Source organism: Lithobates pipiens, unplaced genomic scaffold (genome assembly GCF_037356315.1).
Source record: "Lithobates pipiens isolate NorthernLeopardFrog02 unplaced genomic scaffold, aLitPip1_a1.2 Scaffold_30, whole genome shotgun sequence".
Lineage (NCBI taxonomy): Eukaryota > Metazoa > Chordata > Amphibia > Anura > Ranidae > Lithobates > Lithobates pipiens.
This window is the reverse complement of record NW_027507791.1, coordinates 124,733,666-124,761,523: the sequence shown is the minus strand read 5'-3', so window position 1 is coordinate 124,761,523 and position 27,858 is coordinate 124,733,666. Positions and strand designations below refer to the sequence as shown.

The following is a 27,858-nucleotide window of genomic DNA, read 5'->3' as shown; positions in this document are numbered from 1 at the left end:
GGTTTTTGTATTGAGGAGGGAGGTCTCGGGTAGTGTCTGTAATCTCTACTGCAATGACTAAAGACTCTACACATTGCTAGGAAATGTCTGTGATCCATATATGCTGCAATTTGGTTTTCTGTCTGCACACGATATGTATGTACCCTGTTGATGCATGTTTGTTTTCTATTTTCTTTTTGAAATATAAATAAAAATATTTGTTAAAAAGAAAAACATTATTGGGTAGTATATCGGGGTACCTAGCACTATAAAAACCTGGCGATGAACCTAAAAAAATAACTAGCTACCTAGCAACACTAATGCAGCGATCAGAAAAATGATTGCTTCGTGACACTGGCAAAAGGGGGTGAAAGGGTTAACTCTAGGGGCAATCAGGGGGTTAAACCTTTATTGGGGGGTGGTAGGGGGCTACCCTGGACCTAACACTAACTGCCCTGACAGTTTTTACTGTCACAACTGACACTGAATGCAGTGATCAGTAAATAAATGATCACTGCAATCAGTGACACTGTGACTGGGGGGGAGGGGGGGGGGGTTGTGTGCCTGTGTGTGCCTATGTGTTAGTGTAGTGTTTGGTGCAGACTTTCTGTGTCCTCTCCTCGTAGTTCGGTCAATAAGACCGCCCGAGGAGAATGACATCACTTCCTCCCTGCCTGTGTTTACTATACACAGTGGGAGGAAGCTTCTCATTCGCCAGGAGCGATCGAGAGGGGATGGCCAGAAACCAACGGCCATCCCCTCATCCCGGATCGCTCCTGCAGCGAAACGGACCGCCACATCCAGCGGGAGGGGGTCCGATCGGACCCCCCACCCGCTGAAAGGCGAGCACGTACATGTACGTGCTTGTGCCTGTCGGTGCCATTGCACCGACGTACATTGCCATGCGGCGGTCCTTAAGTGGTTAAGCTAGCCATACACTGATGTAAATTTTGCTGGTTCAGCAGGGACTGGTCGAATTTCAATCAGCATGTGGTAGTGCCCACTCAACAGAAGTCGATCAAATGAGAAACTTTTATGTTGAGCAGTGACTGACACACACTGATTGAAATTCATTCAGTTCCTGCTTAACTGGCTGCATTTTGATCAGGGACATGCTGGAAATTTCTTTTATCGCCCACGGTCAGAATACAATGTCCCAGTGGGGGGGATTCCTCCATCCACCTTGTTTGTGTGGATAAAGAAATGTTTTAGGGCTGAACAAAATGAAGTGTATGGCCAGCCTAAAACCTATGCCAGACATTATGGCATCTCTTCCTGTCCCGTGAAATGCGTGCTCCCCATCTCCTTGGCTTAGTGTGGCAGGGAAATAAAATTAATGGAAATCTACTACATGTTTAGACAAGAATAAAGGTTTGAAAGAAGTTCAAAGTCTTTGCTATCCTGACCAAATCGTAAGTTTTTAAGTCAGGATTTTCTTACACTATTACTCCACTTCGTTGCTTCATCATTATTACTCTCCCTCATTTAGGAAGTGTCTCAATCCTGCCCACACTGCTGTACCTGGTAGTGGGGGTTCTTCAACACACAGCTCAAAAGCTCCAAGATGGTAGATTACCTGTGACAGTCACCTCTGCCTTACAAGCTCTTAAGAATATTGTGTCTTCTCCTATGTCGAGAGTAGAGAAAACCAGGGAATCATGGTCCAGTCTTCTACACAGCTCTGCTTCTTCTCTGCTTCAGTCCTGGGATTCGGGTATGTCCTTTTCTGGTCATGACAAAAATATCTCTCATCTCCTTAAATTTTGACAATCACAAACTGATTACTTATTAATTTATGTAGATCAAGAGAAGGATCAAATAGGCCTGCTGACTGCTCTTACCATATTCCTACTGTCAGCAAATCCAGAGGTATTCGCAGAGCCAGGAATCCAGAAGGGCTGCTTACAGAGGTTTCACAGTTGCATTGACAGCAAGGATGCTAATGTAAGGTTCTGTATGTGCTGGATTTCTATAGAAAGGTAGACCTATAATAAAATAAAACAAAACCTTTAAAATTAATGTATTGAATGCTGTAAGCATGTCTCTGATGTATTGTGGTTTTAGATTTAGAAATTTATATCTGTGATATTGTTGGCATTTTTTTTTCTCATGCTTTTTGACTGAGCATGTCCAAAACTCTAAATGACATGACGTTGTGCATTGTGCTTTTTATAGTCATGTACTGTTTTCTTTATTGTTCAGGAACAGCTGAAATGCTACCGGCTCATCCTGTCCATTTTCCAACATCCTTCTCATGAATTAGTTGCTCCATACATCCGTGACTTGGCTCCACGTGTGGTTCGTCACTTGAGCCATGCAGATAGCAGAAAGCCTCAAAGTCAACCTGAGCTTCTGGTCTTGCAGGAGGGGATTCGATTACTGCAAGCACTTATTACTGCTAGCGAGGAACGGAACCGTAAGCATTCTAAACTGAAATTTTATGTGCATCTTTTACATGGACAAATTCTGAAGTTTGGGGGCATTTGTACAGTTGTCAAGTTCATCTGAATTTTAAGATACACACAAAATGCATAATTGTGTATGGATAATTATATATAATTATTTTTTTTTTACCGAAAACAGTTTATTAAAGGTATATCCAAACACATGGCAGTATAAAGTCAGGTAAAAGAGATATTACAAAAGGCAATTTGGCACAGCACATAAACCAATCATTGATACAAGAGAAAAGGGTTAAAAAACTGGACAGGGTTCATCTCATCTATCATCAAAAATGCATAAACAGGAGAGCAAATGTTGATCTTTAGCACATTAATCATTAGTATCAAAGAATTTGAGAGCAGAGGGGATTGAAAAAGAAAGCATGGACAGCAAGCCTGAGGGGGGTATTTGGATAAGAGGGGGAGGGGCAAATGCAGGCAGGAGATGAGGAACAAACAATACAAGGAAGGGAGGGGGTGGGAACCAGGAGCACAAAAGAAAAAAAAAACACAATTGGTTATCAAACTCCAGCTAAGGCATTTTTCCCATAAGCATTTATTCAGGTAGACTACACCTTGTCGAATTTCCGGGGACTATTCCTACTGTCGTAGGTCATTTTATTAAAGGGGGGTGCCAAATTTTAATGGGTTTTCTTCCAGGCACTGTGTTTTGGGGTGCGGGAGACTTCCACCTCAGCATTATCTCCCTTCTTGCATAAAACAGGGCATAGGTAAATAATAGTTTAGTGTATCTATCTGCCACTACATCCTCCATGTGACCCAATAGGAGAAAAAGTGGTTCAGGGCCCAAAGGGATATCATGAAGTTGACTCGGGGTCTGAGTTACCTATTCCCAGAAGGGGGTATGCACAGGACAGGACCATACCATGTTCAGAAATGTACCAGTGGATGCAGCACACTTTGTACGCAGGGGAGTCAACTTGTGGATAAATGCTGGCTAAGCGCTGAAAAGTGTGGTGGACCCTATGCAGAAATTTAGGTTTAATGAACCAATCAAGTCTGGGCCCTGGTTGGGCCACCAAGGACATTTACAGAGTTGTCCCGTAGCCAATCTTTTGTTATCTTGGCTGTGCGCTTAAAGTCATTGTCCTGTTGGAAGCTGAACCTTTGCCCCTGTCGGAGGTCCAAAGCACTCTTGAGCAGGTTTTTCATCAAGGATGTCTCTGTACTTTGCTGCATTCATCTTTCCCTCAATCCTGACTAGTCTCTCGGTTCCTGCTGCTGACAAACATCCCTGCAGCATGATGCTGCCACCCCCATGCTTCACTGTAGGGATTGTATTGGCCAGGTGATAAGCGGTGCCTAATTTCCTCCAGTCATCACACTTGCCATTCAGGCCAAAGAGTTCAAGCTTTCTTTCATTAGACCAAAGTTGATGGCTTCCATCTGGTCACTCTACCATACAGGCCTGATTGGTAGAGTGCTGCAGAGATTGTTTGTTCTTCTGGAAGGTTCTCCTCTCTCCACAAAGAAACCCTGGAGCTCTATCAGAGTGACCATCGGGTTCTTGGTTACCTCCCTGACTAAGGCCCTTCTCTCTCGATTGCTCAGTTTGACCGGGTGGCCAACTCTAGGAAGACTCCAGTTGAATCCAAACTTCAATTTTAGATGATGGAGGTCACTGTGCTCATTGGGAACTTCAATGCTGCAGAAATATTTCTGTACCCTTCCCCAGATCTGTGCATCGAAACTATCCTGTCTCGGAGGTCTACAGACAATTCCTTGGAGTTCATGGCTTGGTTTGTGCTCTGACATGCACTGTTAACTGTGGGACCTTATATAGACAGGTGTGTGTGCCTTTCAAAATCCTGTACAATCAACTGAATTTACTACAGGTGGACTCCAATCAAGTTGCAGAAACGGCGCATGGATGATCAGTGGGAACAGGATGCACCTGAGCTCAATTTTGAGTGTCATGACCAATACTTATGTAAATGTGATTTTCTCTTATATTCATCGACCGACACAGCTACTCTCTGTAACTACATGGGTTGTATAGCCTGCCATTAGGAGAAACTAGGCAAAATTGTTACACAATACACAGAACCCTCCTGCTGCTGCTGCTGCTAGCAGCTTCAGTTTTTATTTTGCCTAGCAAGGAGAATGACCTAGGAAACCCTGCAGGCCTCTCGGTCCATATTTTTACTGCAGGTTTGCTGCTTTTTGCGCAAGATGAGAGATCCTGAGATCTTCTATCAACTGCCGGCTGGGTGACAGGCTGGTTAATGATATCCTTGTAGTCTCCCCAGTCCGGCCATCGAGCGTGAGAAGGCCGCAGCTACGGCTCGGCAGGCCGCAACATACCTTGTACTCCAGAGGTGGTCAGCGAGCTTCAATGCTCAGGGGTATACATATGACCGGGCTACTGAAGTCTGGATCACAGTATACCGAGGCCAACAGCTACCCTGTAAGTGCGCAGGTGTAGGTCTGTGATGAAATGTCTCCCAGCTCTTCAGGACTGGTAAGTATGGCTCTCCTTGCTTCGGGGGGGGGGGGGCATCTGGGCATTCCCTGGGGGGGTCGATTCGGGGGCCACCTCACCTCCTTATCTTCTCTCCCAAGTCCCTATCACCCCTCCCTTCCCCCTCTGAGGGGGATGTCTGCAGGCGCTGCGGGTGGTGTAAGTGTGTGCATGTGTGGGGTCGCTGTTTCTCACCTGTGGGGGCTCTGTGCGGTTGCTGTTCAGTCCTGGTCCAGGTTTTGGGGGTCCCAAAAAAGCAGTTTTGTGGAGGTTGTCTGTCTGTCAGCAGGCAGCTCGTTTTTATTTTTGCTCTCTTCACCGCATGGCGCCGTTCCGGCGGCCATCTTGGATTTGGGAAAGCTATAGATTCCCCTGGGAGCTTCAGCAGCCATTTTCCTTAGGATTCCTATTGATTACATTGGTGGCCATTTTGTGAAAGCCTGAATGCTTTCTTCACTGCTGGCCTCTTGTGACATGATGTGCTTTCTCTTGTTACTTCCTGTATCCACTGTGTGTGTGGGACACTGGATGGCTCTGTGCTGAACGCTGAAGCTGTTCTGCAGATCATTGCACCGCTGTTAGAGCTGCTGCTGCTGACCCAGTTTTTTCTCCTTCCTGGATCTGGGAACCTCCTAGGGACTACAGGCACTATTGTTGGCATTCACAGGACGCCCCAGGGTGGTGAGTCTAGCGCTAAGTACCCCCCCACGCAGTGGCAGCAGGAGGGTGGGACCTTCACTGTCCTAAGTCCCCTTGCAGGTGGCAGACAGGATAGGGTCAGCATGGCTTCAGAAACTGGTGTGTCTTCCCCCGAAATCCAGGCTATAGCAACCGGGTCACCTGCGGTTAGTACGGTGCGCATGGACACCCTGACGGTGTTCCTTGACTTCTATGTTGCTAAGATAGAGGCGGCACGTGGCAGGAAAGGTGCACGTAAGAGGCCCCTGCCCCCCTCCTCTGGGGAGAGCTCTGATGCAGACTCGGGCCCTGCCGCGGCTGGAGACCCCTGCTCTGACCTATCAGACGTGGCTGACCAGGACCATTTGGACAGTGAGGATGATTCCCCGTCCGGGTCCGGGTGCGACAAGGCGCTTTTTGGAGCACTTATCACAGCTGTGCGTGATACCCTGAAAATTCAGGAGCCAGCCGATTCCTCTGCTGATGTACCGGTCCCTTTTGGGTCCCACAAGCCAGCACGTTCACCTAAGGTGTTCCCGTATTTGACTTATTTTGACAAATTCATCTACACCTTTTCGATCCCCAAAAACTTGGCGGTGCGTTACCCCTTTGAGGAAAGCCTTCTCAAAAAGTGGTTGGCTCCTCCGGTCGAGAACCCCCCAGTATCTAGGTTAAATAAAGTAACCACGATTCCGGTTGAGGGGACTCCTGTATTCAAGGATCCCACGGACAGGAATGCAGAAGCAGTGGCTTGTTCCTTGTTTACGGTTGTGGGGTCACCCGTGCGACCTGTACCGGCATCCGCACTGGTGTCGCAGACACTTACTGAGTGGGCAAAACTTTTGCACCACGAATTGGGAGAGCAGCATGCCTCCCCTGTCTGCGTGGAGCTAGCAGACCAACTAGTGCATGGCCTTAAGTACGTTTGTGATGCAGCCCTTGATACTCTCCCTCTGCTATCCAGGGCCTCAGTGTCAGCCTTGGTTCTGAGGCGCCTTATTTGGCTGAAATGCTGGTCTGCTGACCAGGCATCCAAGAAAGCCCTGACAGATCTTCCCTTCCTTGGTGAACGGCTCTTTGGAGCCTCGTTGGATGACATTATTAAAAACGCCACAGGTGTTAAGAGTACACTATTCCCACAGGCCAGGAAGGCTAAGGAGCCACACCGCAGGCAGGGGCCCTCCTTTTCCGCTCACAAGCGGCTTTTTCGTCCGCCTAGTGCTTCGGCAAAACTACCCCAGCCCAACAGGACGTCTACGGACGGTCAGAGGTGTCCCTGGAACCGCAAGCCTAACAAGCCTGTGAACAAAAGTGCTACCACATGAAGGTTTGCCCCCACCCATGTCTCAGGTGGGGGGTCGTCTTCCGGAGTTTGCAGCCGTTGAACCTCCCGGTTATCAGGCCAATGGGTCTGCGATCTGATTTCCGCAGGTTACGAGATAGTTTCTCTCTTGGCCGCCAAACAGATTCTTCTCCTCCAGCATACCCACGTCCCTGGTTCGCCGGGAGGCCCTGCTAGGGGCAGTAAGGGACTTGCTGAATCAGGGGGGGATTGTACCAGTTCCGGACTCGGAACGCTTCCAGGGGTTCTACTCAAATCTGTTTGTGGTTCCCAAGAAGGAAGGGGTACGTCCAATCTTGAACTTAACAGCCCTCAATCACTTTGTAAAAGTGCAGAGGTTCAGAATGGAATCAGTTGGCTCTGTAGTCTCTGCACTCCATCAAGGGGACTCCCTGGCATTTTTGGACATCCAGGATGCGTACCTGCACATACCCATATGCCTTCGGCATCAAAAATGTATGCGTTTGGCAGTCGGGGAAGCCCATTACCAGTTTGTGGCTCTTCCCTTTGGTAAAGACTCGGGGGGCTGATGCCAGGCCAAAGTACTGGCTCCAGTATTGGCGTTGCTGCGACAATGCGGGATCGCGATCGTGGGCTTCCTACTGTAGATGATCTCCTCCTGAGAGCTTCTTCCGCCTCAGAATTAGAGGAGGATGTGACAATCACCATGCAGACTCTGCAAGAATTTGGGTGGCTGTTGAACCTAAAGAAGTCAGTAGTTGTACCGACCCAGCGTCTGGAGTACCTAGGTTTACTATTGGATTCCAGGGAAGCTAGGGTCTTTCTCCCCTCAGACAAATTGCAGACTCTCAGATTTCGGTCAAACTACTAATGAACCGCAAGTTGTCATCACTCTGCTTTTGCATGCGAGTGCTGGGGCTCATGGTAGCCTCTTTTGAGGCAGTACCTTATGCTCAGTTCCACACCAGAGTCCTGCAGAAGGAGATCTTGACAAAATGGGACAAATCTCTGTTGTCCCTGGTTTGGCAGATCCAGGTGAGCCAGCCAGTCAGGGACTCCCTGATCTGGTGGTTGAGGTCCCTGGTGATTCTGGCCGGAAAATCGTTCCTTCCCTCAAAATGGACGGTGTTCACTATGGACGGCAGTCTGGCCAGCTGGGGTGGAGTGATGGGGATTCAGTCGGCTCAGGCCCTCTGGTTGACGGAAGAATCTAAGTTGCCGATCAATCTGCTCGAATTGAGAGCGGTCAGGCTGTGCCTCCACACATGGTCGACGTGTTTTCAAAGGCGTCTGACCAGGATACAGTCAGACAATGCCACGGCTGTGGCATACATAAATCACCAAGGGGGAACAAGAAGCTCAGCTGCTGCTCGGGAGGTCGCTCACATACTTCGGTGTGCAGAGAGACACGTTCTGGCCCTGTCAGGCATTTACATCCCGGGGGTGGAAAATTGGCAGGCGGACTATCTGAGTCAACAGATGCTGGACCCAGGAGAATAGGCATTGCATCCAGAGGTATTCAGACTGCTGTGCCTGAAATGGGGCACACCAGATGTGGATCAATTGGACGGTCCCGAGATCCGTGTCCAAGTCAAGAGATCCGTGGGCAGACGCGTCAGACGAGCAGGTGGCTCCATGGGATCAGTACCAGCTGATCTACGCCTTTCCTCCGCTGAAACTTTTGCCACGTCTGCTTCGCAGAGTGGAAGCTGAGGGGGTTCCGGTAATCTGGATTTCTCCAGACTGGCCTCAGCGGGCCTGGTACGCAGACCCAGTACGCCTGGTGGCAGACGCTCCCTGGCGGCTGCCGTTGTGAGAGGATCTCCTATCTCAAGGTCCAATCTTTCACCCGGCTTTACCATCGCTGGCTTTAACAACCTGGCTGTTGAAAGACAGGTATTGAGGAACCGGGGTCTGTCGGACTCGGTGATTCCGACTATGCTGAGAGCGCGGAAATCTTCTTCCAGGAAGATATACCATCGTACTTGGAAGGCCTATATCTCCAGGTGTGAGGAGAAAGGGTGGCATCCGCGCTTCTCTTCTCTTTATCCAGGATCCTGCTGTTTCTTCAGCAAGGTGTAGATCAGAGGTTGGCGTTGAGCACCATCAAGGGGCAAATTTCAGCTTTGGCTGGCTTTTTTTCAGCGACCCCTAGCGTCTCACTCGCTAGTGAGTTCATTTGTTCAGGGGGTGCGCAATGTAGTCCCTCCGGTGCGTCCTCCGTTGCCTCCGTGGGATTTGAATCTGGTGTTGTCGGCGCTTCAGAAGCCGCCGTTTGAGAATATCAGGGAGATTCCTCTGTTGACCCTTTCACAGAAGGTGGTCTTTCTAGTGGCCATCACATCGGCCAGGAGGGTTTCGGAACTGGCGGCCTTGTCCTGCAAGTCACCTTATCTGGTCATCCACAGGGATAAGGTGGTGTTGCAACCGCAACCATCCTTTCTACCGAAAGTGGTCTCGGCATTTCGTATCAATGAGGACATTGTATTACCATCGTTGTGTCCTAAGCCGTAGTACCCCAAAGAGGTGGCCCCTTCACGCTTTCGATGTGGTTAGGGCTCTGAAGGTGTACTTGTCTGCCACAGCTTCCTTTCGGAAGTCAGACTCACTGTTTGTTTCGGTGGCTGGTCCTAAGAAGGGTATGGCGATTTCGTCGGCCACCATTTCCAGGTGGATCAGACAGATTGTAGTCCAAGCCTATGCCTTAAAGGGGCAGGTGCCCCCCTTTCCAGTCACGGCCCACTCTACAAGAGCAATCGGAACATCTTGGGCCTTCCGACACCAAGCGTCTGTCGCTCAGGTGTGTAAGGCGGCGACCTGGTCGTCTGTCCATACGTTTGTACAAAGGGGAAAACACTGCGCTAATACAAAAATATATCTAACAAATAGTGAATGGTAGATTCGCATAAAAACAAAAAAAAATGAACAAAAACAATACCTGTGAATAAACACAGCCAAGCTGCTAGCACACAAACAAACCAAGTTTAACCACTTGCTTACTGCCCAGACCAATTTTCAGCTTTCGGTGCTCTCACCCTTTGAATGACAATTACTCAGTCATGCAACACTGTACCCAAATGAATTTTTTTTCCCACAAATAGAGTTTTCTTTTGGTGGTATTTGATCACCTCTGGGGTTTTTATTTTTTGCGCTATAAATGAAAAAATTTTGAAAAAAAAACGCATATTTCTTTGTTTCTGTGACAAAATTATTCAAATTATAAATTTTTCTTCATAAATTTTGGCCACAATTTATACTGCTACATATCTTTGGTAAAAATAACCCAAATTAGTGGATATTATTTGGTCTTTGTGAAAGTTAGAGAGTCTACAAGCTGTGGTGCGAATCATATAAAATTGATCACATCTGATGTACTGGTGGACTATCTCACTTCTTGTGACCTGAACAAGCCAGGAAAGTACAAATACCCCCCCAAATGACCCCTTTTTGGAAAGTAGACATTCCAAGGTATTTAGTAAGAAGCAAGGTGAGCTTTTTGATGTTGTCATTTTTTTCCCACAATTCTTTGCAAAATTAAGATTTTTTATTTTTTTTATTTTTTTCCACAAAATTGTCATTGTAATAGGTTATTTTTCTCACATGGCATGTGTATACCACAAATGACACACCCAAAAAATGTCTGCTACTCCCCCTGAGTATTACAATACCACATGTGTGGGACTTTTTCACAGCCTGGCCACATAGAGAGGCCCAACATGCAGGGAGCGCCATCATGTGTTCTAGGAGCATAAATTACACATCTAACTTGTTGACTACCTTTTACACTTTTGAAGGCCCTGGAGCACCAGGACAATGACACGTGACACTGATGACAGATGGCACTGATACGGGGCAATGATGACACTTATACGTGGCACTGATGACAGATGGCACTAATATGTGGCACTGATGACAGATGGCACTAATACGTGGCACCGATGACGCGTGACACTGATGACAGATGGCACTGATGAGTGGAATTGATGACACGTGACACTGACAACAGATGGCACGTGGCACTGATACGTGGCACTGATGACAGATGGCACCAATATATGGCACTATGTGGTACTGATGACACGTGGCACTGATGACAGATGGCACTGGGGACAAATGGCACTGACAACAGGTGGCACTGGGGACAGGTGGCACTGGGGGCGGATGGCACTGGAGGAGGATGGCACTTTTTTTTACTTTTTTTTTTTTTCACTTACGGCCGCTGCAGCCGTTCATTTCTCCCCTCTCACACGCTGTCTGTGTGAGGAGGGAGAGCGGCACTGAGAGATGATCTCATATGTTTACATATGAGATCATCTCACATTGGACACGCTGATTGGCCGTTTACAGCGATCTGTGTTTGCCTGTCTCCGGGGGACACGGCAAACACAAAACTTCCCCGATGCGCGCCCATAGCGGTGCGCATTGCGGAAGTAAACACGACATCCAGGGACGGCCTCCCGGACTAGAGCGCCCGCTCTATAGCCGTCATTCGGCTATAGGGCGGGCGGGAAGCGGTTAAAGCAAAATAAAAAAAGATAAGTACAGCGCTCAAGGGCACGTATATAAAATAAGTGTATGTGTACAAAATATGAAAAATAATAATGGTCCACTAGAGTCCAAAGGGGATGTTAACAGTCGTAAAACCAGCCCACCTGGACTTCAAAACGGTATGTTTCTCATCGTGGAACTTCTGAAATTATCAGATGGCATTCATGAAATTGTAACTCCTAGCCATCTCAGGCCTCAGAAACTCTTGGAATCAGATAAAATAATTATTGAAGGTGGATACTCTTACCGGATAGGTTGGACACATCCACCGTATAGTAGTGTGTCATAAAAGCTTGTGGGGGGCTCCAATAGCACAAACCCAGATGTAGCCAGCCGGATGGTAATTCACTCCAATTGAGGGGAGTAGATAAACTTTCCAAGCCGTGGACAGCTGTGGAACTTGGCACCAGATATCTCATGGGAATTCACCATAGGGGGGACAAAGCATAAAAAACACCTCTCGTGGTGAAATTCAACCAGTAACGGTTTATTGAAAATATTCGGATATAAAACAAATAGAACAAATAGTCCGTAAAAATCACGTGATAAATAAAAACAAAAATAGCAATGTGGGGAGCAGAAAAATGCAGGCCCACGTGATTTTTTAGGACTATTTGTTCTATTTGTTCCTTGGCGACTCCGCTAACTCGCAGGCCACTTCCCCTTGAGCAGGGACACTTTTAATGACTTGCTTGAGCTGGTCTTTTAAGGATTGACAAACCCCTATTGCTGCTACTGCAGGTTATACTGCTTAAATGGCTATAGAAATTAAAGCTTTAAGTAAAGATTTCAGCTTCTTGTCGGCTGGGTCTTTGAAAACATTGTCTACTGGACAAGTTAGACTCCTATTCACAGAAGTAATAGCAACTGCTGGCAAACGCCACTTAATCCACTTAGTGAACTCTTCCTCAATGGAATAACATAGGGGAAAATCTCCCAGGAGGAACAAAATACCTATCTGGGTGATCCCAGTCTGCATATATTAGTTGCTCCAGCAGTGAGTGTAAAGGGAAAGCACGTGGGCCCTGTGAAGGCCTCAAAGAACCCAAAGAAGAAAAGGGGGCCTCAGCCACTTCCGCTGGGGCAATTTATATGCAGAAGGAACCAATTAGGTATGGGATTGTACTAGCAGTTTTTGGGATTTTGGGCTGAGTAGGGTTCCTGGAATCCTCAGAAGAGGAGTCACCCCCCTGCCCTTCTTCCCAGTCACCCAATGGCACCTCAGTGTCATCTGCCCATTCCTTTTCCAATACTGGAAGGTCAGGAGTGGGAGAAGGGGACCTTTCATGTTTTTTCCCAGTATCACAAGAAGTACTTACCGTTGCCGAGAGCGGTTCGCCCTTGCGACTACGTGCACCCCGTCCCTCGGAGGTGGTACAGGGAGCTGGTGGCACGCAGAGGCATGGGCCACCAGCAGGTGTAAAGTTTGTGAAGAAGTCTGTAGAGCTGCACAGAGGGTTAGCTGAGGTTCAGGAACTGGCTGAGGGTCCGTGCAGAATTTAGCAGACAATCTGGAAAACTGCAAGGAATCGGGCACAAGAGGAAGTAAACAAGTCCGTAAAGCAGGCCAGGGGTTAAATCCGCGTAAGCAAGTCCGTTGGGCAGGCCGAAGGTCAAACACTTGTAAGCAGGTTGAGCAGAGTCCGTAAAGCAGGCCGATGGTCAAACACGTGTAGGCAAATCAGACAAAGACCGTTAAGCAAGCCGAGGGTCAGATTGAGGAGAACAGCAGCGTAGTCGGGAACAGTCTGGATCACAGCAGGTAGTCAGATATGGCAAAACTGGAAACGGGTACAAACGGGAAGCTAACGCCAGAGCCATTTGAAATGGCCCCGCCATAGCATGCGCCATTGCGCACACTCGTGAGCCATTGCGCACACTCGCGAGTCATTGCGCACACGCGCGTGCTATTGTGCAAACGCGCGCCACACCATCGGGCCGCACACGTGTGTGCACCGGAGCACCAATCCTCCGCGCATGCGCGCAGCAACATGGCGAGCACGGGTGGACAGAGTCCTTCTCTGACACCCGGACTGGGAGACGGACGTGATCATGTTGGCTATGGTACCCTCTTCCTTGGTGACGTATGCAGAGGCTGAAATGTTGGATTTAGCCACTATGCCTGACAGCCTCAATGGCTCAGACTGGCCAGTCGCCTCTGGCCTTTCAGAGGAGGATAGTACTGTGGAAGCGTGACTAGGATCCTCAGATCCTGACAGCGGCGCCCTGGCGCTCCTCCCTGCTGTATTCCCCCACCTTACTTTCAGGAAGACATAGTCCTAAGCACAAAATGCAGAGGTACTCCCAATATGCATCCACCACTGCTGAGCTGTAGTCCAGCAAAAAAATGTCGCCATCACTGCTTAGCCTAACATCCAGTAACCTTGCCTTTTAGATGCCTGTATCCATACCCATACAGTGCTTACATGCTCCAGTATACTCTGTGTCCCTCTGTCAGCCACCAGACTAACTTTATAGCCACTGAGCCTGCGTCCTGCACGCTTGCCTCCCATGTGCATGACGGCCTTGCCTAAGCCACGCCCCCTGCATCCTACGGTGGCCTTTTAGCAAAGCTGACCCCAGCATGGGTGGATGATGTATCGGGATAGCTCGGAGGAGAGAGGGGTTGCATTTACCATGGGGGAATGCCAGCCACCCCGCTCCTGTCATCGGAACCAGCCTCGGGGGGAGGGCTGCATGTCAGGGGCTATCACGCGGGCGGTCCCTGGGCCTTGGACAACTGGCAGACTAGAATGAGGGGTGATGCTGTCTCCAAAGGAGCGCTGCTAGACAGAAAAACGAAGCATGACAAGTAAACACCGGGTATGGTACAATACACCCTCTAGTGGTGAAAAATAGGCAAGGCATTCGCTACTCATAAGAAATCCCTTGAAGTAAACCACGTGTTACTTTCTCAGGTTCTTTTTTTCGTTTTTTTTTTTTTTTTACATTTGTGTAGTATTTGCTTTCTTTTGGAGACTTGACCATGCATCCCTTCTTTCTTCAAGTGTCTCCTTATTGTGCATCTTGAAACAGCCACACCACGTTTTCGGAGAGTGCTGTATTTTACCTTAAGTTATTTGTGAGTTTTTCTTTGCATCCCTAACAATTTTCCTGCCAGTTGTGGCTGAAACTTTAGCTGGTCTACCTTTTGGTTTCAACAGAACCCCTCATTTTCCACTTCTTGATTAGAGTTTGAACACTGCTGATTGGCATTCTCAATTCTTTGGATATCCTTTTATATCCCTTTCCTGTTTTATACAGTTCAAATACCTTTTCCTGCAGATCCTTTGACAGTTCTTTTGCTCTCCCCATGACTAAGACTCCAGTGCAGCACCGGATAAAAGATGCAAGGGTCTTTCAGGAGTCCAGAAACCCATTGACATTTTATACATACACACACACACACACACACACACACACACACACACACGATCCAGGAACTACTCCTTGAGTTTCTGAGTTATCGGCCTTGTCTTGTGGGGAACATTGGTGCTACACAGGAACAAGGTTGTCGAGGCTCTGGGCCTTATATCTCCCTTTCCCATTAACCAGCACATTGTGCTTCTTTCTTGTTCATACATCATGGGACATAGACCCTTTGATAATTACTTAGTGAGTTAGTCACCATCAGGTGATTGGACACTGGCAACCCTAATTACAAGGCGGGTTCCTCCCCTATATAACTCCTCCCATATGAAGAGCACCTCAGTTTTTTTGCCAGTGTCTAAGGTGGTTGGTCACGTTAAAGATGTGCTAAGACGAAAGCTCTGTTTGATGGTCTCTGCGGGGGCCTAGGAGCTATAAAACCGGATCAATGCCTTGGGCCAAATACGTCTAAGATGGATCGTACCCTGGCCTGGTTAAAGAAGAAACAAGGTTTTGCCTGTAATGTCTCTTTGGGGACTGGGCTCTGGGATCCAGTGCTTTGGTGCACAAATTTAAGTTGCGCGAAAAGTTTCTGGCAGAGTCTTCTGCAGGTCCAGGGAAGAGGATCCTGTGAGTAGGAACCCAGAGCCCTAAAAGGTTGGCACAACCCTATCCGCCACGATGGGTGAAGGTTGGATCTGTCTGTTCTCAGCAGTTTCTGCAGCGGGTATAAGGTAAGTGAAGACAATCTTAAAGTATACACATTATGAATTATCTTCTTTTGAGTAGTTTGCATGGCTAACCTGGTTTCTGCTACTAGAGGGAGTAGGACACATACCTGGTGTATACTTGTTTACCATCCAGGATACACGCTCAGTGAATCTGGTCTGAGAAGCCGCTCACCTCCTCCACTGCAGGTTCTGAAAGGGGGGATCCCACGCAGTACGGGGGCCATGCGCAGTCCTCAGGTGGTCTCCTTTCCCCCCCACCCACTGCCATGACGATCCTATGCGTGCGTTTTTATGGTGGTTTTGGCAGGAGGGGGGTTTCTGCGCTGTGCAGCATGCACGGTGCACCAGTGCACAGACGCAAAACAGCCATGTTTAAAGCCCAATACGCCGGAGCTCCTGTAAGCTGTGGGCAGTAAGCATCTCAGTGGATTCGGATCCAGGCATACCTAAGACACCTATTCAGCATTAGGTTGTGCAGACTGAGCTAGTACCTCTGCTTTGCAGCTTAGGACTATGCCTCCACGCAAGAGGGCTTCAGGGGGAGTTAAATAAGGCACTAAGAAATAACCGCCTAGATTTAGGGGTTCTGAACATGCCTGCAGGATATGCAAGAGGAGTCTGTGCCCCTGTCAGGCTTTGCAGCTTCTTCCATAGTAATTACTACGCTATAATACAGTGAAAAAAAATAATAATACAATTACATACAGCAGCTACATACGAATGTGACAAAAATTCATATAATAATGGAAGAGGAAAAATGTAGCGCTAAAAAATGTGAAATCAATCTATTGTGAAAATAAGAAAAAAGTCCACTAGAAGTCCATCTAGATGGATGGTGGGCCACCGAAACTCGGAAATCAATCCTGCACAGGGGGAACCAGCAGTCGACTATACTTTGAGAAGTAGTGGGATCCAAACAAATGGATATGATAAAACACTCTTACCAGAGTTGGTGGACCTGTATGTCAGCGACACCAGATCTTACAGGCATGAAACAAAAACCACTTGGAAAACAGGCTGTATATGGTCCTTCACCGTCAACAATCATCTGGGAGGTCCAGTAGGCCAAAGCACAGGCACCAAGGAGGTCCGAATATGTGTTTCTCAGAACAATCAATGCAAGCGTGGAGCAAGTGACTTTTCTTGGACAAGAAAAGTAACTTGCCTCCATGCTTGCATTGATTGTTCTGAGAAACACATACTCGGACCTCCTTGGTGCCTGTGCTTTGGTGGTGAAGGACCATATACAGCCTGTTTTCCGAGGGGTTTCCGTTTTAACCTCCTCTCCACTGAAGAGGACGAGGTTTATGCAGACCTTCCTAAAGCCTTGTGTTTTGTGGTTGATGCCATTATGGATTCTGTTCAGCAAGCATCCCGCCTTACTCTCCTGCTGGTACACATGCACAGGGCCCTTTGGCTTAAGCATTGGGCAGCTGAGGCTTCATTCAAAAAATATTTGACTGGGTTACCGTTTTATGGGGAATGCCTGTTTTGGCATGAGCTGGACAAATCTATCCAGAAGAATACCAGGGGTAAGACCACGTTGTTCCCGGTTAAAAAATAAACATCCCTCATTTAGACATTCTCTTTCCCATTCCCTGGAGCCTCGGCCTCCCCAGTCCAATACTAGGGGAAAGGTCCAAGGCCAAGCCCAAGGCCAAAAGAAGTCTTGGGGTTCAAGATCTGTTAAACAGAACCCCAAAGCCTCCCTATGAAGAGGCACCCCCAATCGGCTGAGTGGGGGGGGAGGCTGCTGCAGTTTGCTGCTGCAGTTTGCAGGCGCATGGTAGGAAGAGATTCAGGACAAATGGGTAGTCTCCATGGTGTCTCTGGGCTACAAGCTGGAGTTCTGGGAGTTTCCGCTATCTTGTTTCCTAAGGTCAAGAGTCTCCAAAGATCCAGAAAGGGGAGGTCCTTGTTTCTGGCCTTAGAATGTCTATTATCCCAAGGGGTAATTATAGAAGTGACCCCAGAAGAGCAAGGTTCAGGGTCCTGCTCAAACCTCTTTAAGTTTCCAAAACCGAACTGAGATGTCAGACCTATTCTAGATTTAAAAGACCTGAAGGTTTGCGGCGAATCAGCCCCACTTCCGATTCGTGGCCCTACCTTTTGGTCTTGCTACCGCACCTCGAGTGTTTGCGAAAATTTTAGCCCTGCCCCTGGCAAAACTAAGGGCTCAGGGCATAACACTGACAGTTTATCTGGACGATTTGCTACTCGTAGAACAGTCTGTAGCATGCTTAGACTGTAATGTGCTCAGACTGGATCCTCAATCTAGAGAAATATTCCTTACAGCCTGTAAAAAGGCTGGAGGATTTGGGCATGGTATGATAGACACAGTCCAAAGCAGAGCATTTTTACCCGGGTCAAAAGTCAAAGCCATAAAGGATTTGGTCCGGGTAGTTCTAGCAAGGAAAAATCCCTCCATTCGATTATGTATGAGACTATTGGGGAAAATTTCAAGGCTGTTCCTTATGCCCAGTTTCACTCAATGCCTTTGCAGAGCAGCATCCTCTCTGCCTGGAACAAAAGAGTTGATGCCTTGGATCTTCCAATGTGCCTATCTCCATGGGTACGCCACAGCCTCAATTGGTGGTTGCTGACCAAGAATCTACTGAAAGGAAAATCCTTTGTTCCAGTTACTTGGAAAGTCGTAACCACAGATGCCAGCCTAATAGGCCGAGGAGCAGTTCTGGAAGAAGCTTCCACCCAGGGAAGATGGTCCATCAACATTCTGGAGATTTGGCAATTCGCCTAGCTCTCAAGGTCTGGACTTACAGGTTGCAGGGTTGTCCTGTCTGGATACAGTCCGAAAATGCTACAGCAGTGGCCTATATCAATCACCAAGGGGGCACCAGGAGTCTGGATGCCCAAAAAGAGGTGAATCACATTTTTTCTTGGGCAGAGAGGCATATTCCTTGCCTCTCTGTGGTCTTCATTCCAGGGGTAGAAAATTGGCAGGCGGATTTCCTAAGCCGCCAGCAGCTGTATCCAGGAGAATGGTCTCTACCCCCTAGCATATTTCAGGCCATATGTCGAAGATGGAGTACCCCAGATGTAGACCTGTTGGCTTCCAGGTTCAACAAAATACTGGACAGCCTTGTGTCAAGAACAAAGAATCCGCTAGCACAAGGGTCAGATGCCTTAACGATTCTATGGGATCAGTACTCTCTGATCTATGCATTCCCTCCAGAAGACCTTGGTATGCGGAGATCGTAAAAATGGCAGAAGGAAGACCTTGGTTTCTTCCGCTGCGCCCAGATCTACTCTCACAGGGTCCAATATTCCATCCTGCCTTCCAAAGTCTGAATTTGACGGTTTGGCGGTTGAGACCCACATTTTGAAGGGTCGTGGCCTCTCGCTGCCAGTCCTGTCCTCTCTAGTTAATGCTAGGAAGCCGGTCTCCGGGCTCATCTACTACAGAATCTGGAAGGCATATGTTTCCTGGTGTGAATCCAGGGGGTGGCATCCTAGAAAGCATGTTATTAGCAGAAATCTTGCCTTTCTTCAATTAGGCGTAGAGATGAAGCTGGCCTTGAACACTTTCAAGGGCCAGATCTCGACCTTGTCAATATTCTTTCAAAGACCACTTGCCTCTCATTCCCTTATCCGGGCCTTTGTTCAGGGGGCACTATGCTTGAATCCACCAGTTAAGCCTCCTGTGTGCCCATGAGTTTTGTCTGTTTTACAGAAACAACCTTTTGAACCGTTGCACCATGCTTCGTTAGTTCTTTTGACAAATTGTTTTTTCCGGTAGCCATATCCTCGGCTAGAGCTAGCAGCTCGCTCTTGTAAAGAGCCATATTTGATTATTCATAAAAACAGGGTGGTGTGTCCTCACCTGACTTTTCTGCTTAAAGTGGTTTCAGGATTCCATCTGATTCAAGATGTGGTCCTACTGATCTTTTTTCAGTCTGTGAAGGAGAGGTTGTTACACTCTTTAGATGTTATAAGAGCAGTCAGAATCTATCTGCAGGAAACGGCTCTGATACGAAAGACTGTTTATTTATTCTGCCAGAAGGCCCCAAAAAGGGCCAGTCAGCATCGAAATCCACTATCTCTAGATGGATTTGACAGGTTATTGTTCAGGCTTATGGTGTAAAGAAGAAGATTCCTCCTTTTCAGGTTAATCCTCTTTGGGATTATACATTGGGATACTTATTGCGTTGCTACAAAACTGAGGTGCTCTCCATATGGGAGGTGTTATATAGGGGAGGAACTCGCCTTGTAATTAGGGTTGCCAGTGTCCACTAAGTAATCAAAGGCTCTGTGTCCTGTGATGTATTCTCAAGAAAAGGATTTTACAGATAAGCCGTTAAAAAAAAAATCCTATTATTTCTTTGTCTTGCACTGGTACATATTAAAGCCTCACACATGATCGTATTTTCTGACGGGAAATGTGACAGGCTGTTGGCGGAAAATCCAACCGTGTCTATGCTCCGTCGGACAATTGTTGTTGGCTTTTCCGTGGACAACTGTCTGTTGTCGGATTTTCCGAGCGTTCCGAGCACGTGTACACAAGTCCGTTGGACAAAAGTCCAAAGTACAAACACGCATGCTCAGAAGCAAGGAGGAGCCAGAATGGGTCGGTCTTGTAAACTAGTGTTCGTAATGGAGACTTAATATTCGTGAAGTTGCAAATTATGAAATCTCGAAATGCAGCGCACATTCTCTTCTTCTTTAATGGGATAATAATGAAGCTGCTTTGCTGGTGATACTGATGGAGTTATTGCAAACTAATTTTCAAGGTGCTTTGCTAGTGATATCAAGAATAATTATATATATATATATATATATATATCTATATAATATAATTTTTTTTTTTTTTACTACTTTTTTTTACAACACCATTATTTCGTAGTTTTTAAGAAAAACAATACAACTATGTTGGTGTCCCTTTTAATTTTACATTGTATTTTTTAAATGTAACTGCCTACTCCCAAACTGTCATTTTAAGTAAAACACATAGCCAAGTATTAGTCTACACATTTTTTTATTGTGCATTAAAAAAAGAAAACAAAGAAAATTAGACATGCTTTCTGCCAATAGAACTTAACCAAAAAGTGCATTCTATGCATCCAAAAATATAGAAAATATAACAAATCAAATCATTATTCAACCAAAAAATAATGTCAAAGCAATAACTCCAAGGCCAATAATAATACGTTATCTCCTCTGATTCCGCAACATGTCTGGTGGACGATCGGCCATTCAAAAACTAACTGAAAAATGCGAAATGAAAAGCGCGAATCAACACTTGGCAAACTTCTACTAACACGAAATTGGCAGAAGGAGCCCAAAGCATGGCGCTAAAGAGCTGAAAAACAACCTAGCATGTCACTACATTCGTATATGTAGGCCATCAATTGTGTGGCTGTGTGTATGCAAGACAAGTTTGGGCCAACGTCCTTCGGACAAAAGTCAGCGGTTTTGTTGGCCAACAATCTGATCGTGTGTACGAGGCTTAAGGAGATGTTCTCTATTGTTTGAATATGGTGAAAGCTATTCAAGTTTATCTCTTTTCTGTAGCTTCCTTCTGACAGACTAACTCCCTTTTTGTCATTCCTAAGTGTCCCCATTAAAGGGACAGCCTCCCTCCTCTTTAGCTAATGCAAGGTGGCTTAGGCAGCACATCATTCTGGCCTATAAGCTGAATATAAGGATACGATTCCACCTTTTTCAATCAAGGCCCACTTCACTGGATCAGTGAATGCCCCTTAGGTTTTTTAATATCAAGCATCTTTTTCTAAGATTTGCAAGGCTGCCACCTGGTATTCTGTTCTCACTTTTGTCAGGTTGTACAAGGTGGATGTTCAAGCCTATTCTGATGCCAGCGTTAGACATAAGGTCCTTTGGGCAGCTCTTTAATGTTCAAGCTACGCCACTTGTACACAGTTGTCTTGGGGGGGGCTTGCTAGCATTTTGTTTTCTGTGTTGCCCGCCTCTTCAGTTGGACTGCTTTTGGACTTCTCTCTTGTCTCAGAATCAAAGTGATACTAAAAAGTCTCATTCCTAGCTTGCTATGGGGCACCCGAGCTGCAGCTCCATGTGTCCATTCAGACATGGAGCTGCGGTTCGGCCCAGCACCCTCTCTCTCCTGATTGGCTAACTGACTTTGACAGCAATGGAAGCCAATGGCACCGCTGCTGTGTCTCAGCCAATCAGGAGGGAGATTCCCGGATGGCCGAGGCACTCGTGCACATCGCTACATAGATATGGGGTTCAAATAAGTATTAGGGAGGGTCTGCTACACATACAAGGTTTTTTTTATCTTGATGCATAGAATGCATTAAGATTTAAAAAAAAATGCCTTTACAACCACTTTAACCCTCTATCTAATAATTAAAAAATACAGTATTTTTATACTAATTGTAGACTATTTTTGGCGTTCATTAGGGGACACTGGTCCCACCCTTCTATATAGTATATGATGCACTGCTATTACTGATTTTAAACAAAACTGGAGCATGATGGGAGTAGGAGGGGTTATATCTCCCTGATTTTACACACTTCCTGGATTGGTCACTAGCAAACAGCTTTGTTTGCTAGTGTCCTATCTCCTGTAGGCAACAGTATAACTCTCTTGTCTCAGAATTAACCCTGTGTAAATGAATGAACTGTTCAGCAACGTCTGTAAGACATGCAGGCAGAAATCTTTATGCTCTACTTACTACTTTTCTCTAAGCTATCATTTGCGGGGACAGTGAATGAAGTAGACATTACAAAAATATAATTACAGAGCACAGCTAGTTATGTGATACAGTATAGGCTTACATAAAGCATCCACGTGATAAGGTAAACCAAGAAAGATAATCCTGTCTGAAGTATAGATTTCTTATTTATAGCCTAATTCCTCGTTCTGCTAAGCATAGATAGATATTTAGGGGCCAGTGTTACTTTATATTCGTCTTGTGCATCAGTCAGACATCAGTGAGTATATGGAATATTGGAGCACTTTTCAAACAATGGGCTGCAGAGATTCAAAATGCAAAGTTGTGCCTGCATAGACCTTCAGCAGCTGTCATTCATCTCCCCTATGGACAAATGCCAACCATTTTCAGTGGGCAAAGCTGGCATTAATGAAGCTTGCCTCTGTCCAGCGTGCATTCTTACTCATACTGTAGGTCATATTCCTATTGTTTCGTCATATTGATGGACCAACAGGAACATGTGTGTGCTTAACCCAGGCGTGTTCATGCTTTGCATATTAAGAACTGTCAGCATTCAGCTACAACAGAGGTGAAGAAGCACAGCTGCAGACATGTGGCACCTCTTAGTACCTGCAATTCATAGCTGCCATTATCTATCTTTTTTATTTTATAAATATAAAATATATATTTTATAATTTGTTTTATTATTTTCAAAATCACTCTGAAATAAGACAGTAATTGCATTGTCACTGGGAGATCACTCTATTAGCTAATATAAGTTTATATGTTTAAAAAACAACAAAATAAGAAAGAGAAAACTTTTAAAAATGTGAAAGTCCTTTAACCACTTCGCATCCAGGCCAATTCTGACATTTCTCTCCTACATGTAAAATTCATAATTTTTTTTGCTAGAAAATTACATAGAACCCCCAACCATTATATATGTTTTTTTAGCAAAGACCCTAGAGAATACAATGGCGGTCGTTGCAACTTTTTATCTTGCACGGTATTTGCGCAGCAATTTTTCGAACACGTTTTTTTCAGAAAAAAAACAGTTTCATGCTTTAAAACAAAAAAAAAAACAGTAAAGTTATCCCAATTTTTTTTGCATAATGTGAAAGAGGAAGATACGCCGAGTAAATAGATACCCAACATGTCACGCTTCAAAATTTCACACGCTGGTGGAATGGCGCCAAACGTTGGTATTTAAAAATCCCTGTAGGCGACGCTTTAAATTTTTTTACTGGTTACATGTTTTGGGTTACAGAGGAGGTCTAGGGCTGGAATTATTGCTCTTGCTCTAACGTTCGCAGCGATACCTCACGTGGTGGTTTGAACACCGTTTTCAAATGTGGGCGGGACTTACGTATGCGTTCGCTTCTGCAGTTTTTTTTTATTGTTAATTTTACTTTTACTTTTATTTTTTTAGTTTGACACTTTAAAAAATAAAATAAAAATGTGATTACTTTTATTCCTATTACAAGGAATGTAAAAATCCCTTGTAATAGGAATATGCCATGATCGGACCTATTTACAGTGAGATATGGGGTCAATAAGACCCCACATCTCGCCTCTAGGCTGGGAAGCCTAAAATAAAAACAAAGATCCTGGCTTCCCAGCCAAGGTGGCGCCGTTAATTTGAATGCAGAGGCCGGGTGTGACGTCATAACATCACGCCCGGCCTCCGAACGATGATAGAGGCTCCAGGGACCATCTGGTCCGCCGGAAATCTCTATGGTATCATCCGGGGGCCAGCGGATCCTGTGACCGACTCACCGATGGAAGCGGTGAGTCTGCAGAAGCACCGGAGTGCTGCAGGAGGGGGGTGTCCCCTCCCGCTGCCCGTAAGAACGCTCAAGCGGCGGAACAGCCGCTATGATCGTTCTTATGGTGCAGGGAATCACCGGCTGAAAATGCAGATATCTGAATGATGTCTGTAACCTCAGGCATCATTCAGATATACCACCACAAAGCCCACTACATTAACCACTTGGGATCCGCGCTATTGCAAAATGACGGCAACAGCGCGGACCCACATTTCCGGGACTACGTCTATTGACGTCGTCCCGGATACGAGCGGCCTGCGCGCCCCCTGAGGGGCGCGCGCGGCGTGCTCTGTGATCGGCGAGTCCGTGAGACTCGCCTGATCACCGATCCGTGTAAGGGGTCGATCCCGACCCCTTATCACGTGATCAGCTGTCAGCCAATGACAGCTGATCATGTGATAAAACGGAGCCGGTAATCGGCTAGTATTCCTCCTCGCGCTGACAGCGCGAGGAGAAAAAAAAAAAGCCGATCGCCGGCGGCCGTGTTCGGGACATCAGTCCCGATCACGGCCAGCAATTTAAGCGGACACCTGCCCCCTGCCAGTGCCCACCTGCCACCCGCAGTGCCATCCTGAAATAAAGTAAGTGCCCCCCTGTCAGTGCCACCCAGCAGTGCCCATAGTGCCCACAGTGCCACCCAGCAGTGCCCACAGTGCCACCCAGCAGTGCCCACAGTGCCACCCACAGTGCCACCCAGCAGTGCCACCCACAGTGCCACCCAAAATCTGCCTCAAAGGTGCTGCACCCCAGTGCCGCCCATCAGTGCCCAGCAGTGCCGCCCATCAGTGCCCAGCAGTGCCACCTATCAGAGCCACCTATCAGTGCCACCTATCAGTGCCCATCAGTCCCATCTATCTGTGGTACCTATCAGTGCCCATCCGTGCCACCCATCCGTGCCACTTATCCGTGCCACCCATCCGTGCCATCTTATCTGTGCCCATCTTTGCCCATCAGTGCCGCCTTATCTGTGCCCATCGGTGCCGCCTTATCTGTGCCTATTAGTGCCGCCTTAACTATGCCTATCAGTGCCCACCAGTGCAGCCTATCAGTGCCCACCAATGCAGCCCATCAGTGCCCACCAATGCAGCCCATCAGTGCCCACCAATGCAGCCTATCAGTGCCGCCTAATCAGCGCACTTCAATGAAGGAGAAAAATGACCCGTTTGCAAAATTTTATAACAAACTATTAAAACATGATTTTTTTTTTTTTTTTTTTTTGCATCTTTTTTTGGTTTGTTTAGCAAAAAATAAAACTCCGAGCTGTAACTAAATACCACCAAAAGAAAGCTCTATTTGTGGGAAAAAAATGATAAAAATGTCATTTGGGTACAGTGTTGTATGACCGCGTAATTGTCACTCAAAGTGCATCAGCGCTGAAAGCTGAAAATTGGTCTGGGACTGAGGGGGGTTTAAGTGCCCAGTAAGCAAGTGGTTAAATGACGTAGCTTGGGCGCCAAGTGGTTAAAAATGTTCTTATGGGATGTTGACAATGGCAATGATAGTTCAAAATATTTGTTTACTGAAAATAAACCATACTTTGCTTTTAATCATTATTTGTGTTCTTCATATTATACATAATGAAAAAAAGGAAGAGTAAAGCTCATAGTAAACAACGCATATTTTTTCAATTAGCCAGCAGTCTGATCGAAAAACCTGAACAGATTCCACAAGTGACCGGTATAGGTGAATCTTCTTCTCCTGCTGTCTCTTTCTGGCTGTAGCGGCTGATCAACATTTGAACCGGCCAGATTTTGATCCAACTATGGCCAAATTAAGTGTGCAATACCAATGGCTGTAGAAACTGCATGATTGCTGCTGTAGGAATTGCATGACTATATGACTGTCCCTATAAATATGAAGGTTTTCTGTAGTATTAATCAAATGCCATGCACTCTCTTTTTTTTTCAATGCAGGGCCTCCAATATTGTCCATGGTGTTCCATCTTCTCATTTCATTCCTGTTAGATGAGAATGCATTTGGATCTGCATCTCCATATTCCAAGGCTCTTCATGACTTCGGCTTAAACGGGTTAACGCAGTTTGGTGCTAGTTACCCTACCCAGTTTCGTCAACTCATGGGCTCTTCCGCAGCACTACGGTCTCGCTTAGAGGCTGCTCTTCGGGGTAATCAAGAAAGTCTCAAACCTAAAGTGTCTTCTCGCAGTGTCAAGGGAGGAGGACAAGGCTCTCCAAGCATTCAGCTAAAGACAAACTTCCTGTGACGTTAACATACATGCTGCTTTCACTGTTGAGTTCTTCCAGTTTCCCTGTAGCTTCAATGCCTACTTAGTTCCTTTGACATCAGAAGTGCCTGCAGAAGGAGGACAACTTAGAATGCAGGTTTAACAACTATAGATTGAAGTATTTCTAGTATATGCCACAATAATACTCCTTCACAGTCTTAACCTATATGCCTTAATTAATTGGTTGTCAAGAATATTAACAAACACTTGATTACCTGAGTCTTGTTATAAGTTTAAACGTCTTGCGCTACAAAGAAACTCAATCTTTTAGAGAAGTCTCAAGACCTGCTGACTGTGAATGTGGAAGAACTGTAGTCATTAATGATTTTGTAAAATGTACACGCATATGTATTATTGTTTCAGGGTTTTAACACTTTACCTTTTTCTGCCAAATGCACTACTCTCCTATGATATTTTGGTATCTACCAGATTAACACTAGGAAAAAACATTTTACTTGAAAAATGTCATTGGGTGTCAATACCCTATCCAAAAGTTGTCCAATAGACAGTATTCCTATATCACATCTCTGGGAAAAGGTCTTTAACCTATAAAGCATGTAACATTGATGAGGATGTGATATTTTTTCTAGATCTCTGCTTTTCAATATGAAGAAAGTCTTGTGTTTGTCTTACCGCGCTATATAACATAGTAAGGACAGTCCTTATTGAATCCTTTGTTTGCCCAAAAAGTAACATTAGACATAAAATATGTGCTAGGACACACAGAGGAGTTTTTTTTTACCCCAAACACATATAGAGCTGTAAATGAACCCCAACTTTCTTTGAGGGGTATGGCTCTATTAAGAATAAGCAATTAAGGGTTGTACAGCTGCCCTAAATTTGGGTCCGTACTCATTTTTAAATTTTACTGCCATTTATTGACTTAGCCAAGACTCTGACGCAGTATATATATTTTTGCTGTGTGTGTCATTTTAAAATTTTTGCCATTTGCTTTATTACGCCAAGTCTCTCATGCATCATCGTATGCTATACGTGCATGCACACACACACACACACACACACTCACCCATCTGGTCTTATTTTGTGCTTGCAGGCTCACCAGAGCTTGCATGTGTAATAGTCTCTTCCTCCAGCACCGATTGTTTTGTTTTGGATCACTTACAGGATAATGTCATTTGTGCATGTGTACAGTGTGTTTATGCTAGAACTCTAGACCTGGCAGCCACATGTACATTTTTTGCAAACTACAGTGTTATTAAAACTGTATCTGCCACAATGGCAACAGTTGCCTGCAGCAACCATGCAGCAATTCTCCCCACCCGCAGATCGCTTAAATCTTCTGTTAAGAGACACAATATTGTGGCAGTAATACAATACTGGTGATGCTACATACAACATCACCTGCAGCAACCAGTGATCATGAAAACATAGCTTTTTTGTTTTTGAACAATGGTACACCTGTCTGTGATTCTGTTTTTTTTTTAAGTACTATTGTGCTTGTTGCATCATGTATTGCACCGAATGACAAGGTAGTCATCCTCTGGCTGCAGATAACCCATTTACTCAGGACCTAGTCTGCACTAGTTGCAAATTCTTTCCCAGTTATGTCTCAGATAACTCTTCCTTCTGTGCAGGTCAGTAGGGTGCA

General features: G+C 46.1%; 1 protein-coding gene across 2 annotated transcripts in view; it reads left to right on the top strand.

Moving 5' to 3' along the window:
- HEATR5A (HEAT repeat containing 5A) overlaps positions 1-26,228 on the top strand; it is a 277,562-nt gene extending 251,334 nt beyond the window's left edge. For both annotated transcript variants that reach the window (XM_077464810.1, XM_077464809.1), the window contains 4 exons: positions 1,469-1,693; positions 1,781-1,923; positions 2,182-2,395; positions 25,921-26,228. In XM_077464810.1, coding sequence (XP_077320936.1) covers positions 1,469-1,693; positions 1,781-1,923; positions 2,182-2,395; positions 25,921-26,228 — 890 coding nt within the window. The remainder of the gene's footprint in view (positions 1-1,468; positions 1,694-1,780; positions 1,924-2,181; positions 2,396-25,920) is intronic.
- The last annotated feature ends 1,630 nt before the right edge of the window (positions 26,229-27,858 follow it).